The sequence below is a fragment of the Hyperoodon ampullatus genome (assembly GCF_949752795.1).
Source record: "Hyperoodon ampullatus genome assembly, chromosome: 19".
Lineage (NCBI taxonomy): Eukaryota > Metazoa > Chordata > Mammalia > Artiodactyla > Ziphiidae > Hyperoodon > Hyperoodon ampullatus.
The window spans coordinates 48318544-48332152 of record NC_136932.1 but is presented as its reverse complement, the minus strand read 5'-3'; the positions used below and the strand labels follow the sequence as shown (position 1 = coordinate 48332152).

The 13609-nt window shown below is 48.7% G+C and overlaps 1 protein-coding gene across 1 annotated transcript in view; it reads left to right on the top strand.

Annotated features, from left to right (window-relative positions):
- MYO1D (myosin ID) overlaps positions 1-13404 on the top strand; it is a gene marked incomplete at its 3' end in the record, with an annotated part of 342027 nt that extends 328623 nt beyond the window's left edge. Inside the window, exon 22 of the mRNA XM_079726329.1 lies at positions 13248-13404. Coding sequence (XP_079582455.1) covers positions 13248-13404 — 157 coding nt within the window. The remainder of the gene's footprint in view (positions 1-13247) is intronic.
- Positions 13405-13609: the final 205 nt, after the last annotated feature.

Here is a 13609-nt window from a genome sequence, read left to right as displayed (position 1 = left end):
CAACACACCCTTGCACAGAGCACAGTGCCAGGAGGGCACCTGCTCCCCAAAGCCCAGCCCCTGCTCACCGATGGCACCAACCCACTTCTCAACAACACTGCTTTGAAGATGCCTGACATTGCCCTCGGGTCTTCTGGTTAGTGTCTCATGTCGAAGTGAGTCCCAACTGCTTTCTTAATTATGTCTCTTTAAAAAATTCATTCTTGGGGCTTCCCTGGTGGCGCAGTGGTTGAGAATCTGCCTACCAATGCAGGGGACACGGGCTCGTGCCCCGGTCTGGAAAGATCCCACATGCCGCGGAGCAACTAGGCCTGTGAGCCACAACTACTGAGCCTGCGTGTCTGGAGCCTGTGCTCCGCAACAAGAGGCTGCAATAGTGAGAGGCCCCGCGCACCACGATGAAGAGTGGCCCCCGCTCACCGCAACTAGAGAAAGCCCTCGCACAGAAACGAAGACCCAATGCAGCCATAAATAAATAAATAAATAAATAAATAAATAAATGAATGAATGAATGAATTTAAAAAAATTTTTAAAATTCATTCTTTCTGTAGACAGTTATGGAACTCCTATTCCGTATCAGATGCTGCCCTAGAAGCTCTTGATTGGGGGATGAAAACTGCTCAGAAGCACTTAGTAAGTAGGGAGCTCAGCTAACGATTATATTCTAATGACTATTTTAGTGGCAGTGTGCACAGAGGTTGAGACTTGGACTCCAGCCTGGGTGCCTGGGTTCAAATCTGGCTCCACTGTGTGACCTTGGCAGGTACTTAGCCTTGTTGGGCTTCATATCCTCTTCTGAAAATGGAACTTACTTCGTGCTGTCATGAGGATTTCATGAGTTGCTATTTGTAAAGCACTTTGCAAAAAAGCATACAAGGACTTCCCTGGTGGCGCAGTGGTTAAGAATCCGCCTGCCAATTCAGGGGACACGGGTTCAAGCCCTGGTCCAGGAAGATCCCCCAAGCTGTGGAGCAACTAAGCCCCTGTGCCACAAATACTGAGCCCGCATGCCACAACTACTGAAGCCCATGTGCTGCTACTGAAGGCCACGTGGCCTAGAGCCCGTGCTCCACAACAAGAGAAGCCACTGCACTGAGTAGCCCATGCACTGCAACGAAGAGTAGCCCCCGCTCACCACAACTAGAGAAAGCCAGTGCGCAGCAAGGAAGACCCAATGCAGCCAAAAATAAATAAATAAATAAATAATTAAAAAAAAAAAACATACAGTACTTACTATTATTATTATATTCTCCTTTTATTGATTTCTATTTGTATTGCATTATAGTCAGAGAAGATAGTTTCAGTCAGATGTTAATTCTTAAGTATTTATTGAACCACCTTTTAGGGTCTGTTACCTATTCCAAGTGTACTTCAAAACAACGTGTGTTATGGTCACCTAATCTTTGATAAAGGAGGCAGGAATGTACAGTGGAGAAAGGACAGTCTCTTCAATAAGTGGTGCTGGGAAAACTGGATAGGGACATGTAAAAGTATGAGATTAGATCACTCCCTAACACCATACACAAAAATAAGCTCAAAATGGATTAAAGACCTAAATGTAAGGCCAGACACTATCAAACTCTTAGAGGAAAACATAGGCAGAACACTCTATGACCTAAATCACAGCAAGATCCTTTTTGACCCACCTCCTAGAGAAATGGAAATAAAAACAAAAATAAACACATGGGACCTAATGAAACTTAAAAGCTTTTGCACAGCAAAGGAAACCATAAACAAGACCAAAAGACAACCCTCAGAATGGGAGAAAATATTTGCAAATGAAGCAACTGACAAAGGATTAATCTCCAAAATTTATAAGCAGCTCATGCAGCTCAATAGCAAAAAACCAAACAACCCAATCCAAAAATGGGCAGAAGACCTAAATAGACATTTTTCCACAGAAGATATACAGACTGCCAACAAACACATGAAAGAATGTTCAACATCATTAACCATTAGAGAAATGCAAATCAAAACTACAATGAGATATCATCTCACACCAGTCAGAATGGCCATCATCAAAAAATCTAGAAACAATAAATGCTGGAGAGGGTGTGGAGAAAAGGGAACACTCTTGCACTGCTGGTGGGAATGTGAATTGGTACAGCCACTATGGAGAACAGTATGCAGGTTCCTTAAAAAACTAAAAATAGAACTACCATATGACCCAGCAATCCCACTACTGGGCATATACCCTGAGAAAACCATAATTCAAAAAGAGACATGTACCAAAATGTTCATTGCAGCTCTATTTACAATAGCCCAGAGATGGAAACAACCTAAGTGTCCATCATCGGATGAATGGATAAAGAAGATGTGGGGGCTTCCCTGGTGGCGCAGTGGTTGAGAGTCTGCCTGCCGATGCAGGCGACATGGGTTCGAGCCCTGTCCTGGGAGGATCCCACATGCCGCGGAGCTACTAAGCCCGTGCGCTACAACTACTGAGCCTGAGCTCTAGAGCCCGCAAGCCACAACTACTGAGCCCACGTGCCACAACTACTGAAGCCTGCGCGCCTAGAGCCTGTGCTCCACAACGAGAAGCCACGACAATGAGAAGCCCGCGCACCGCAACGAAGAGTAGCCCCCACTCACCACAACTAAAGAAAGCTTGTGCACAACAACAAAGACCCAACACAGCCAAAAATAAATAAATAAATTAAAAAAAAAAAAAAAGAAGATGTGGCACATATATACAATGGAATATAACTCAGCCATAAAAAGAAACGAAATTGAGCTATTTGTAATGAGGTCGATAGACCTGGAGTCTGTCATACAGAGTGAAGTAAGTCAGAAAGACTTACTGACACATATATATGGAATTTAAGAAAAAAAAATGTCATGAAGAGCCTGGGGGTAGAACAGGAATAAAGACACAGACCTACTTGAGAATGGACTTGAGGATATGGGGAGGGGGAAGCGTAGGGTGTGACAGAGCGGGAGAGAGGCATGGACATATATACACTACCAAATGTAAGGTAGATAGCTGGTGGGAAGCAGCCGCGTGGCACAGGGAGATCAGCTCGGTGCTTTGTGACCAGCTAGAAGGGTGGGATGGGGAGGGTGGGAGGGAGGGAGACGCGAGAGGGAAGGGATATGGGAACAGATGTATATGTATGGCTGATTCACTTTGTTATAAAGCAGAAACTAATTAAAAAAAAAAAAAAAACGTGTGTTCTCTAACTGCTGGGCGTAGTTGAGCACACAAGCTTATTAATTGGGTTCATATCTATGTTATTAATTGGGTTCAAGTCTATGTTCTTTTAATATCTGCAGATCTATATGTTTTGGGGAAAAGTATATTAAGATTGTTGACTATTTGCAGACATGTCATTATATCTTTGCAGAGCTCACGCCATCTCACACACACGTTATTAACTTTTATTTTCTGGAGTGTATCTTCCTGGTGAACGAGTCCTTAATAAAGGAGACAGTTATCTCACGAGTTCTTTCCCCAGCAGCGCTGTTTGCCAGCTTTCTTGTGATTAACATTTGCCTTATGTATCTTGTTCCGTTCCCTTAACTTTCCTTTGTCATTAGGCTCTAGATGGGTCTCTTGCAAATAGTCTTATAGCTGCATTTCTCAATTCCATCTGAGAACTCCCTTTTAAAAGGGATTCGCATCCATGTCAGTTTGTGTTTTCTCGTCCTCGTGTTTCTTTGCTCCTTTTATTCCCCTTTCCTTCCTTCCATTAAGTGAAGCAGACTTTCTTCTCTGGAACGTGTGCGCTGCCGTCTCACGGTCTCATTTACCGTCAGTTGCCTTCATTCCCCAGCTTGTCTGTGGAGCCTGAAGTTCATCGGCCCCCCTACCCTCCCTCCCAGATGAGGCAGGGACCTTGAAATGCTTCCCTGGGATCACACCCGTCTCTCATGTTGTTCTTCTCCAAGATGTTGTTCTTCTCCAAGATGTCGTTCAGCGTTGGTTTAAACCCCCAAATAGTCATCTTCGTTGGTGCCGCGTTTACAGTGAATGCTTACTTAGATTGACCTGCGTGTTTGCCTGTTTGTCTGCTCCCCATGCGTCGCCCACACACCACTCTTTTCCTCTGGATCCATTGTCTTTCCTGACGGACGACGGGTCCTTCTTTACCTGAGAGCTGAGCCTGCCCGACTTCCCCAGGTTCACCCTTGTTTTGTCTGAGAAAGTCTCCCTGTGGCACTCGCGCTCAGGTGATGGGTTGGGGATAGAATTCTAGGTTGACGGTTCTTTTCCTTAAACCCTTTGACGAGTCTGTGTTTTCATTTTTTCCCCTCATATTTGATGAGAAAGCCTATTATTCCTTTGCAAGCAATGTCTCTTTTCGCTCTGGGTGTTCTTCAGGTTTGCTCTGCCTTTGGTGACTTGCAGCGGATCTGCTTTTCAAGAGGTCAAGAGAAGAAAGCTTGAGGTTTCCGTGTTTTTACTGAAAAATCTTTGTGTGTCTGTATCTTCTCACGCCACGGTTCCGTGCCCTTCTGCCAGGCTGGGAGGCAGACTCCTGGTGGGCTTTCCTAGGCCGGGCAGCCTCATGCTGACCTCAGGCCTGGTGCCCTCGCAGTGGCCTGCACGTCCTGGGCTTGGCATCCACTGGCCTCCCATCCCCTCCTTCCACCTGACGGCCGGAGGTTACCCACCCTTTCCTGCAACCTCCACTTTTATTTTAAATATTCTTTCTGGGGAGTTGTATTCACATCGGAGACACTTGTAAGCGGTCGGGAAAGCTTGTCAGCCCCGATCGTGCTGTTGGAAGCGGCACAGCACCATTGCCTGCTCAGAGCTTCGAGAGAACTGGGGACACAGGTGAACACCCAGCTCAGCCTGGGGGTGGGGGTGGGAGGCGGGCAGTTCTGGAAAGCTCCGGGGAATGACTGAAGAGGTTTCAGCAGGGGGACGACAGGATCTTCTTCGTGCCTTTGAATATCTCTCTGATGACAACGTGGAGGACATGTTTGAAGCAGGGTGCGGGGCAAAGCGAAGACAGAGGAACGGGTTAGGAGGCTACGTTTGGAACCAGGAAAAAGGGGCTGAGGTTCTGGGCAGTGATGGTGGCAGCGGAGAGAGAACGAGAAAGTGAAATGAATAGAACTTGGTGCCCTGACCTGGGCGGAGGAGGGATCCAGGCTGATCCGGGCTTTCTGGCCTCCGTGATGGGTAGATGATGCCACCTCTCCCCAGGACAGGCTTGACAGGAGGAGGGAAGCAGTTTGGGGAAGGGGCCAAGAAGATGAGCTCAGTGTTGGACATAAGACTCAGCCGTCTGCGGCACATTCAGGGGATTTGTCTGGTCGGTGGCTGCACATATGTGCTTGGACCTCTTGCCGGGACAGGGGACACTGGGTGATTGTCTGTCATTGAAACCACAGCATGGGTGACACACTGTGGGGTCCCTGACCGGAGGGCCAGGAGGGTTGGGGGATGGGCGGGGGTTCCACCCACTGGGCCAGGCGCCTGCGCCGGGGGCCTCGGGACGAAACGTGCTGCCTGCCTAGAACCATATAGTGACTGGAGTTTTATTTTCTAAATAAAAGTGGTGTCACCCCATCCCTCACCAGCTACAAACCCAGAGAGGACTCAGTGGGTCGGGAATGCGACGCCCCCCTCCTCAGGACTGCTGGCCTCTTAGACTCGCTCTAGAAGTGACTGTGGTCGAAGCGTCCATTCGACCCTGACAAAAACAGAAGTAGCCCTTCCTAAAGCAGGATTTTGAAAGAGCTGCCCTCTGTGATTCGACATGAGCAGAGGGACTTACTTCTGGAAGGAAGCGAAACACACGGGGAACAGCTGCTGACACAGGGGGGCCACTGTCCTCAGGGAGAGCTGGAGACCCTGCCCTTGTGTCCCGGCAGCGTCCAGGTGGAGGGCCACCTGTCCTGATGACACTGGGGTTTATCGTGAAACACTCACTCCGCGTATCACCCCTGGGAAAAGCATCTGTTTACGACCTGCCTGTGCTTGGTGCAAAGCGAGCTTCCCCACACACACATCCTGTGACCAAACACAGAGAATGCTGCGTTAGTGCCGAAGTCTCTGGAACTGCTGGTCACTCCCCCAGAGGATCCGTGCACCAGGCCGCTGCACTTCACCTCACTCCCATCCCGGTTCCCTTTCAAGTGTTAGAGCTCCAGCGGGAAATGCCACTGGAATGCCATGGAGAAAAGAGGGTGGGCTCAAGTCCCAGGCTGCCAGGGGGTAAGAGTCTTCTGCTGACCAGGGGTCTGTACAGGAGGGGATATGTTCTGGGCTGCTTCAGCCCCTGGAGAGACTTGTGATGTCCCACCCTGTGCAGGACTTCTCAATGCGCGGCTGCACCGGGACGCCCGCGGATCCGGTCTTTCATTGACCCACAGATTTCTCTGATGAGGACTGGAGGAAACGGAAGCAAAGTAACTTGATCAAGGCCATTTGCCTGCAGTGATAGCTTGGAGCAGATGAAACAAGATGAAAGTCCCCGAATTCCACAGTTTGCTGAGCCATTAAATCCTGTAACAGAAGATGGGGAGGAAAGCCCCTCCCCCTTGCAGCCAGCCAGCCTCCATCGCAGCTGTCACCCGCAGCTATAAAATCTGCTTTCTTTTCTTGAAAAACTAAGGAGGGTGCTCTGGTTCCGTAAAGATTTGCAGTGTGTGAAGCGCCAGCAGGAGGTGTCACTGGACCCCCTGGAGTGTCCACTCCCTGTCTGCTGCTCGGGCCCTGCCACTGCTCTGTCTCCAAAATAGGCACAAGAAACCCCTCACTGGCCTTAAAACCATTTTGGTTTGAACTTAAAATGGGGAGAAAAAACATGGTTTGAGGGCAAGTTCTTATTTTTCCTTTAGATCAACCCATTTTAAAAAGATTATTATGTGGATTTCCCTGGTGGTCCGGTGGTTAAGAATCCGCCTTCCAATGCAGGGGACGTGGGTTTGATCCCTGGTCAGGGAACTAAGATCCCACATGCTGCAGGGCAACTAAGCCTGCACGCCACAACTACAGAGCCCATGCACCACAACTAGAGAGAAGCCCTCACGCCACAATGATAGATCCCACATGCCGCAACTAAGACCGGACGCAGCCAAAAAAAAAAAAAAAATTTTTTTTTTAATTATTATAAAATACCCATAACTTAAAATTTACCATTAGTCACAGTTAGTACATTCACAGTGTTGTGCAACCGTCACCACTTCCTAGCTCCAGAATATTTTCATCACCCCAAAAGGAAACACCCTGACTCCCCTGCTTTCTGTCTCTGTGGATTTGCCTATTCTGGACATCTCATGTAAGTGGAATTACACACAGTATGTGGCTTTTTGTGTCTGGCTTCTTTCACTTAGCATAATGTGTTCAAGGTTCATCCGTGTTGTAGCAGATATCACTACTTCATTCCTTTTTATGGCTGAATAATATTTCACTGGATGGATAGAACACATTTTGTTTATCCCTTCATCAGTTGATAGATATTTGGGTTATTTCTACCTTTTCTTTTTTTCTGAAGTATAGTTAATTTACAATGTTGTGTTAGTTTCAAGTGTACAGCAAAGTGATTCAGTTATATATATATATTTATTATTTTATATATATTTATTATGTGTCATATATTATATTATACATATATTATTTTCCAGATTCTTTTCCATTATAGGTTATTACAAGATGTTGAGTAGTGTTCTCTGTGCTATACAGTAGGTCCTTGTTGTTTACTTATTTTATATATAGTAGTGTGTATATGTTAATCCCAAACTCCTAATTTATCTGTCCCCCATTCCTCTATCCCCTTTGGGAACCATAAGTTTGTTTTCTATGTCTGTAAGTCTATTTCAGTTTTGTAACTAAGTTCATTTATATGATTTTTTTAGATTCCACATATAAGTGATATCACATGATATTTGTCTTTCTCTGGCTTACATCACTTAGTATGATAACCTCTAGGTTCATCCATGTTGCTGCAAATGGCATTATTTCATTCTTTTTATGGCCGAGTAGTATTCCACTGTATATATGTACCATATCTTCTTTATCCATTCATCAGTCAATGGACATTTGGGTTGCTTCCATGTAAATAGTGCTGCAGTGAACACTGGGTTCCATGTATCTTTTTGAATTATGTTTTTCTCTGGATATATGCCCAGGAGTGGAATGATACTATAAAACTCCTAGAGGAAAACATAGGCAGACACTCTTTAACATAAATCGTAGCAATATCTTTTTGGATCTGTCTCCTAGAGTAATGGAAATAAAAACAAAAATAAATAAATGGGGTCTAACTAAACTTAAAAGTTTTTGCACAGCAAAGGAAACCATAAACAAAATGAAAGAACCTACAGTATGGGAGAAAATGTTTGCAAACGATGCTACCAACAAGGAATTAATCTCCGAAGTATACGAACAGCTCATGGAGCTTAATATTTAAAAAAAAAAAAAAAAAAAAAAAGAAACAACGCAATCAAAAGATGGGCAGAAGACCTAAACAGACATTTCTCCAAAGAAGACATACAGGGACTTCCCTGGTGGTGCAGTGATTAAGAATCCGCCTGCCAATGCAGGGGACACAGGTTCTAGCCCTGGTCCGGGAAGTTCCCACATGCAGCGGAATAGCTAAGCCCATGCACCACACTACTGAGCCTGTGTTCTAGAGCCTGCGAGACACAACTACTGAGCCTGCGTGCTGCAACTACTGAAGTCCATGGGCCTAGAGCCCGTGCTCCGCAACAAGAGAAGCCACTGCAGTGAGGAGCCCACGCACCACAACGAAGTAGCCCCTGCTTGCTGCAACTAGAGAAAGCCCGCATGCAGCAATGAAGATCCAGTGCAGCCAAAAAATAAATAAATTAAAATTAAAATAATTTTGAAAAGACATACAGATGGCCAAAAGGCACATGAAAAGATGTGCTAATTATTAGAGAAATGCAAATCAAACCTACAATGAGGTATCACCTCATACCAGTCAGAATGGCCATCTTCAAAAGGTCTACAAATAATAAATGGTAGAGAGGGTGTGGAGAAAAAGGAACCCTCCTACACTGTTGTTGGGAATGTAAATTGGTACAGCCACTATGGAGAACAGTATGGAGGTTCCTTTAAAAACTAAAAAGAGGGCTTCCCTGGTGGTGCAGTGGTTGAGAGTCCGCCTGCCGATGCAGGGGACATGGGTTCGTGCCCCGGTCCGGGAGGATCCCACATGCCGCGGAGCGGCTGGGCCCGTGAGCCATGGCCGCTGAGCCTGTGCTCCGCAATGGGAGAGGCCACGACAGTGAGAGGCCCGCGTATCGCAAAAAATAAATAAATAAATAAATAAAATAAAAACTAAAAATAGAGCTACCATATGACCATGTATTGGGAGTTTTATAGTATCCAGTCTTACATTTAGGTCTTTAATCCTTTTTTTTTTTTTTTTTTTTTGCGGTATGCGGGCCTCTCACTGTTGTGGCCTCTCCCGTTGCAGAGCACAGGCTTCAGACGTGCAGGCTCAGCGGCCATGGCTCACGGGCCTAGCCGCTCCGCGGCATGTGGCATCTTCCCGGCCCGGGGCACGAACCTGTGTCCCCTGCATCGGCAGGCGGGCTCTCAACCACTGTGCCACCAGGGAAGCCCCATGGTCTTTAATCCATTTTGAGTTTATTTTTGTATATGGTGTTAGAGAATGTTCTAATTTCATTCTTCTACACATAGGTGTCCAGTTTTCCCAGCACCACTTATTGAAGAGACTGTCTTTTCTCCATTGTGTATTCTAACCTCCTCTGTCATAGACTAAATTGAACATAAGTGTGTGGGTTTATTTCTGGGCTTTCTATCCTGTTCCATTGATCTATATTTCTGTTTTTGTGCTGGTACCATACTGTTTTGATTACTGTAGCTTTGTAGTATAGTCTGAAGTCAGGGAACATGATTCCTCCAGCTCTGTTCTTCTTTCTCAGGATTGCTTTGGTTATTCAGGGTTTTTTGTGTTTCCATACAAATTTTAAATTCTGTGAACTAGAACAAATGAAAAATGCCATTGGTAATTTGATAGGGATTGCATTGAGTCTATAGATTGCCTTAGGTAGTACAGTCATTTTAACAATATTGATTCTTCCAAGAACACAGTATATCTTTCCATTTGTTTGTGTGGCCTTCAGTTTCTTTCATCAGTGTCTTATAGTTTTCAGAGTACAGGTCTTTTGCCTCCTTAGGTGGGTTTATTCCTAGGTATTTTATTCTTTTTGATATGATTGTAAATGCGTTTGTTTCCTTAATTTCTCTTTCTGATATTTCACTGTTAGTGTATAGAAATGCAACAGATTTCTGTATATTAATTTTGTACTCAGCAACTTCACTGAATTCATTGATGAGCTCTAGTAGTTTTCTGGTAGCATCCTTAGGATTTTCCATGTTTAGTATCATGTCATCTGCAAACCGTGACAGTTTTACTTCTTTTCCAATTTGGGTTCCTATTATTTCTTTTTCTTCTCTAATTGCTGTGGCTAGGACTTCCAAAACGATGTTGAATAAAAGTGGTGAGAGTGGGCATCCTTGTCTTGTTCCTGATCTTGAGGAAATGCTTTCAGCTTTTCACGATTGAGTATGAGGTTAGCTGTAAGTTTGTCATATATGGCCTTTTTTGTTTAATTTTTATTGGAGTATGGTTGCTTTACAATGTTGCATTAGCTTCCGCTGCACAACAAAATCAATCACCCGTACACAGCCAGATATCCCCTCTCCCTTTTGGACTTCCTCCCATTTATGTGGCCTTTATTAAGCTGAGGTATGTTCCCTCTATGCCCACTTTCTGAAGAGTTTTTATCATAAATGTGTGTTGAATTTTATCAAAAGCTTTTTCCGCATTGTTGTAAAGAATGCTGCTATAAACATCCCTGTACAAGTTTTTGTTTGAACACCTGTTTTCACTTCTTTTGGGTATATATCCAGGAGTGGAATTGCTGGGTCATGTGGTAATTCTGTGTTTGACTTATTGAGGAAGCAAACTCAACCCACGTTGTCTTACTTTGTTGTCTGCTGATGGCAGTGTGGACGGCACCAGCCGGAGGCTGCTTAGCTGCCTAGCTCTTCAGACCAGAAAGCCAGTTCTTCTTCCTGCCCTCAACACATGGAACCACTCGCCCCCCTCCCTTCTGCCCAGATCCCACGGCAGCCCCACGGAGACAGGCAGGGAATCAGGGCAGGGCCACTCAGGGCTGCGGTGCTGGGGCTCTGCTTGCTCCAGGCCAGCAAGAGGGCCAGGATGAGGGTCGAAGGACCCCTCACCCAGATCACGGGCTGTGCATCCACCCCCAGGGCAGCATGGCTCCCGCAGGAATGGAGAGGTGCCCGAGTCACTGCCTTCAATGGGCTCTGCTATTTTTATGTCCAAGTCTAGTTAAAAATAGCCGTCCTAAGCCAAGGTTTTAGCTGCAGCTGACAAGACATTAAGCATCAGATACCTAATGTCCACGAGAGAGAACCACGGGTCTCTTCCTGTGTTCATTTTCTGTTTCTACAAGATGTTTAACAAGAAAGGGGGCTTCCCTGGTGGCGCAGTGGTTGAGAATCCACCTGCCAATGCTGGGGACACAGGTTCGAGCCCTGGCCCAGTAGGATCCCACATGCCGCAGAGCAACTAAGCCCGTGCGCCACAACTACTGAGCCTGTGCTCTAGACCCCGTGTGCCACAACTACGGAAGCCTGCGTGCCTAAAGCCTGTGCTCCATAACAAGAGAAGCCACCGCAATGAGAAGCCCGCGCACTGCAACGAAGCGTAGCTCCCGCTCGCTGCAACTAGAGGAAGCCAGGTCACAGCAATGAAGACCCAACGCAGGGCCTCCCTGGTGGCGCAGTGGTTGAGAGTCCGCCTGCCGATGCAGGGGATACGGGTTCGTGCCCCGGTCTGGGAGGATCCCATATGCCGCGGAGCGGCTGGGCCCGTGAGCCATGGCTGCTGAGCCTGCGCATCCGGAGCCTGTGCTCCGCAACGGGAGAGGCCACAACAGTGAGAGGCCCGCGTACCACAAAAAAAAAAAAAAAAAAAAAAAAAACCCAACGCAGCCAAAAATAAATAAATAAATAAATATTTTAAAAAAGAAAGCAGGTAGGAAACAGCCATGAGGAAAGCCCCTAACAACACCTCCATCCCTGACCCCGGGCGCTCCAACAAAGCCCAGCCCAGTGTTCTGGGCACTCAGAGGCCAAGAGCGTCACTGCCCGCGGGCCCCCTTCCTGCGGAAAGTGGGTCTGAGTGATGGTGCCGCCCAGGCCAGCCGGTGCCTGGGCAGTGCCTCCCTGCCCCCTGGGCCAGGCGGGCGGAAGCACAGTTGTGCCGGCCGGCCCCCCCTGCCGTCCAACCCTTGGCATCCCCTGTCCAACGCCGAGAGCAACAGCCATCCAGGGAGCCCGGCCCGCCCGCCCCCAGCGCCGCCCTGGGGAAATGAAGGCGTTCAGAGCACAGGGACCAGGGCCTTCTCCTCTCACCTCCCAGCGCGGAGAGCGCTGATGAGGCACGAGGCGCAGCGCGGGACTGTGCCGGCCGCTGAGTCTCCCAGCTCTTCCATCCGCGGCATCTGAAGTGCGTTCAGCGCCCGGCTAGGTGCCTGAGGACGGGCGCTGCTCCTCCCCAGCAGGTGCGCAGCCACCCCGCGGGCACTCGGCACTCCGGGCCCTCCGACTGCTCGGCAGGTGGGAAGAAGCCCCGCTGGGCCAGCAGGGCCGCATGGCTCCCGGGCAGGGGAACGCGCTCCTGCCCCGCACGCTGTCGGCCACACAGGTAGAAGCACCGCTGACCCTCCCCCCCACCTTCGCGGCCTCCAGAAAGCTGACGTCAGACCGGTTCTAACAGCGGGACCCGCGACAGGCAGGGCGGAGCCGGGACTCATAGAAGACATTTCTCTCATCGTCGTCGTAGTCGGGTACCATGTGCGGGGAAGAGTCTCCACTTATCCCTGGACGCAGCGCCCCCAGGGCTCCGTGTTGCCATCAGAGAGAACTGATAAACTGTCCTCAGAGCCCCGTGCTGTGACATCCCCCCGCTGACATCTAAAGCCCAGTGCCTGGTCCTCAGCCTCAGGCCAGAGGGCGGTGGCCGTGGCCGCACCGCGGCTCTCTGCCCTGTGCTGCCCCACACGCGGGTTGCCCGGCAGCGCCTGAACCTCGGGCCCTGGCTCCCCCCTGGCTTTGGCTCGGGACCGCAGCCCAGCACCATCTCTCCCGTCCTCATCCTCTCTGTGCCCTGGCCTGGAGATACCTGTGAGGCCCAGGGGCTGCCGGGGAGACTCCCCCACCTGGGCCCCCTGCTAACCGCCTGTCTTCTTTTCGGTCCTTCCAGTGAGAAGCGCCACCTTCAAGTCAACGTCACCAACCCTGTGCAATGCAGCCTGCACGGGAAGAAGTGCACCGTCTCCGTGGAGACGCGGCTCAACCAGCCGCAGCCCGACTTCACCAAGAACCGCTCGGGCTTCATCCTCAGCGTGCCGGGCAACTGATGCGCAGGGAGGTGGGGCCGCCCGAGGCCCGCCCGCTAGGCTCCACGCTGGGAGGGGCCCCCGCCTCCCCTGCGGCCCCTCCCCGAGGCCCACCCCCAGCTTTCTGCCTTCGGCCTCCCATCTTCCTCGGTCCCAACTGTCCGCAGACCCCTCAGCAAACCAAAGACCCCGTGTCCTGCCCAGCCCCTAGCCACCACCACCCCAC